The sequence below is a fragment of the Mytilus galloprovincialis genome, chromosome 8, assembly GCF_965363235.1.
Source record: "Mytilus galloprovincialis chromosome 8, xbMytGall1.hap1.1, whole genome shotgun sequence".
Lineage (NCBI taxonomy): Eukaryota > Metazoa > Mollusca > Bivalvia > Mytilida > Mytilidae > Mytilus > Mytilus galloprovincialis.
The window spans coordinates 30,033,775-30,036,858 of record NC_134845.1 but is presented as its reverse complement, the minus strand read 5'-3'; the positions used below and the strand labels follow the sequence as shown (position 1 = coordinate 30,036,858).

General features: G+C 33.3%; 1 protein-coding gene across 1 annotated transcript; it reads right to left on the bottom strand.

The window, feature by feature from the left end:
• Window positions 1-394: 394 nt before the first annotated feature.
• On the bottom strand, window positions 395-2,769 carry LOC143085518 (toll-like receptor 6). Its single transcript, XM_076261904.1, has one exon. It carries the CDS (start codon window positions 2,766-2,768, stop codon window positions 606-608), a length of 2,163 nt encoding a protein of 720 aa, XP_076118019.1. The 5' UTR covers window position 2,769; the 3' UTR covers window positions 395-605.
• Between the last annotated feature and the right edge of the window lie 315 nt (window positions 2,770-3,084).

Below are 3,084 nucleotides of genomic sequence, written 5' to 3'. Positions count from 1 at the left end.
CTCCCTTTCTTTCAATTTTTGGTTTTCTGTGTTATATTTGTATGTTTTCCAAATATTTCTCATTTGTTCCCGCACTTTTTGTTGAATTCATAAGTATGTTTTGCCTATCTATACCATAACATAATTTCTCTTTCTGTACATGATCATTTGCTATAGCAAAAGGAAGCAAACAATAATCAGCATGATGTATCTTAATCGTAGTCCAACCTTCCATTAACTATCTAATTATTAGATATTTGTGTGTTTAATTATAAATTATTTGAAATATTTCTTTTTATTTGAATTTCAAAGTTACATGTATGCTATGTATTATATCTACAGGAAAGGATTTTACCAATCCTCAGTTTTTGGATTTTATCTATATAACAAGAAAACATGAGCTAAATATGTTGGTAAAAGGGGTTTGAAATAGCCCATAACACAAACAATTGCAACTGTTTGTGCAGTTTTTTTTTAATGTTGCAATTGTACAGAATAAAAAAAAAAAAAAAACCTCAAAAACTAGTATGCACAATTAAATGTCCTCATTTGCTGACTAGAACATTTCTCAAGCTGAACAAAACAGGCTCATGTGAGTCTCTTGTTTAACCAGTAAAGTAAGGCGGTTAAATCCTTGAATAAAGTAAAGAGGTTGGTGGATGTCCTAGTGGCTTTCTTAAACTCTCTGATAAAACTTTCCAGAATAGTTCTGTGCCTACTCCGGATCGGTACCTTAAGGAAGGCGTACTATCTAGTAATGTACGTAACTGACTAGTCATGTGTTTTGAGTCAATGGTTTCAAGTATTATAGGAACAATGACTTCTTTCCCTTGGCGTCGGCGTCGTTCTTGTACAACATCTACCTCCCACTGACACCATTCACTTTGCGCGAAATTGTTCGATACAATAACTAAAACTTTCCATGACTTTTTAAGGAAATTGTCAACATTTACAGTAATAGAATCTCCTACTATGAAATTTCTATGGTGAATACAGAGTTGTAATCCTTCTTCATTTTCAAGCCTGATCAAGAGATTGTTGTGAACCCATTTTCGATCAGTATCGCAGTACACAACGAAAGCGTGATATTCGTAATCCTCTTCACTGTCAAGAGGGATATATCCCTGTTTCCGGCTGTGATATACACGTAGTAAATATATGTAGTTCTTGATATTGCCCTGACACTTTGCAGCGATAGAAACAACAGTGATGAACGATATAAAAACAATTCCCATGACAATTACCATTGTATACAGAGGATTCCATGGATTGCAGATTTTTGCTGTAGGTTTATAATCTTTCAATAATATTCCACGCATATTATTTGGATTTCCACAGCCGTATTCCTTTGGAAACTCCATCAAAATCGAACCATTCTTTTGAATCCAGTTTCGGAACCACATTTGGTCGCAAATACATGAAAAAGGATTACGAGCTAGATTTAATTTTTCTAGTCTTGACAAAAAATTATCTGGAAAGCTGGTTTCATTGATGACAGATATACGGTTGTGTCTTAAATTGAGATATTTCAAGGATGTCATATTACCAAAGATACGGCAACTGTCGTTCCAATCTGTTATCCCATTTTCATTCAAATGTAAGGTCTGAAGCAATTTCATATTTGTGAACACATTTGTAGGCAGATTAAGCATCTTAGTTTTTGTGAGAAACAATTTCTTTAACTTTCTCAGTGGCCTAAAAATCGTTCGGAAGGTTAAATCGTCAGATGGCATTTTATTCTCTGTGAGGTCCAATATCTTTAGATTTGGACAGGAAGCAAAAATTTTGTTTGCATCGTATCTTTGCTTCATGTTAAAATGAAAATTTGATCCTTTTAAATCCAAAGTCTCTAACGAAGAACTATTGAACGCATTTTGTTTAATAGATTTCAGAGGATTACCGATGCTATGTAAATGTAACTTTTGCAGCGATGGTAAAAATGCAAACACATTATCTTGAAGTTTACCAATCTTTGTATAATCCAAGTTTAACGTTAAAAGTCGAGGTAAACATCTGAATGACTTGGGACCAAGAAAGCCAATATTGTTATGACTTAACGTTAAAGTTTCTAAGTTAGGAAAATAACTGGTGTTGTTTCTTCTACAAAAAGTTGGAACTTTTGGAAGCAGATTTGAACTCATATCTAATTTGGTTAATGAAGTTAACTTAGTAAAAGAAATATGACTTATTGCGTTATCAGCAAGAGAAATTCCCTGTAATCTGGTCATGGTTCCAAATGTCGTAAAGTTGACAAAGGTAAAGATATTACCTTCCAAAAATAAAGACTTAACCTTACTGAAGTGATGAATGTTGAACATATCTTTGGGTAGGGATTTCCAAATATTAAATTTAAAGTCAAAAACTAAAATCTTTAACCTAGTCAAACTCATAAAAGACGATTTCAGGGAATTGAGATCCAAAAGACGTTCACGTGAAATAATAAGCGTATCAAGGAAAGTTAAATTTCGAAACGCGTGTTTGTCAATACTGAGTAAAAGATTACCAGTAAAATTTATTCTCTCCATTTGATTAAAAGTTAAATTAAACAATCCAAAATTGTCTATAAAGCTGATACTTGTATTCGTGAATGCAACTGAGTGAACATATTTCGGAAATCTTGGAATATAATGTAAAGATCGACCGGAACACACAGCACTTCCGCTCGACTTCTTTTGACATAGACAAAACGGCTTAAGACATTCTACTGGAGCATTGGAAAGATCGCCAAAAGCAAATTCTACGACAAGAAGGCCGACAGTGCAGATAAAACATCCTCTTAGAGAAATCATAACCTGCAGAAAAGAACAAGGTTAGAATTAACAAGACAACAATTTCTGAAAGTTTTGCATTTTAGGTCAAATCAAATTAACAGTATGGTTCTATTTTGAATTCTAGACGATGTAGCGTGGCAGTAAATTTGAAATACAAAATTTGAAAATGTTTATTTTAGGTAACTGCATACGATTTAAAAGAGAAGGTTCAATATGGGATTAAGGTAGATAGATGCATGGTATACCGCCATCTTGTATTGTAGACTATTGCAGTACACAATCAGTCACTTTTATTTGCCTAAATCTGCAAATTTGTAGACAGATTTGCAATTTT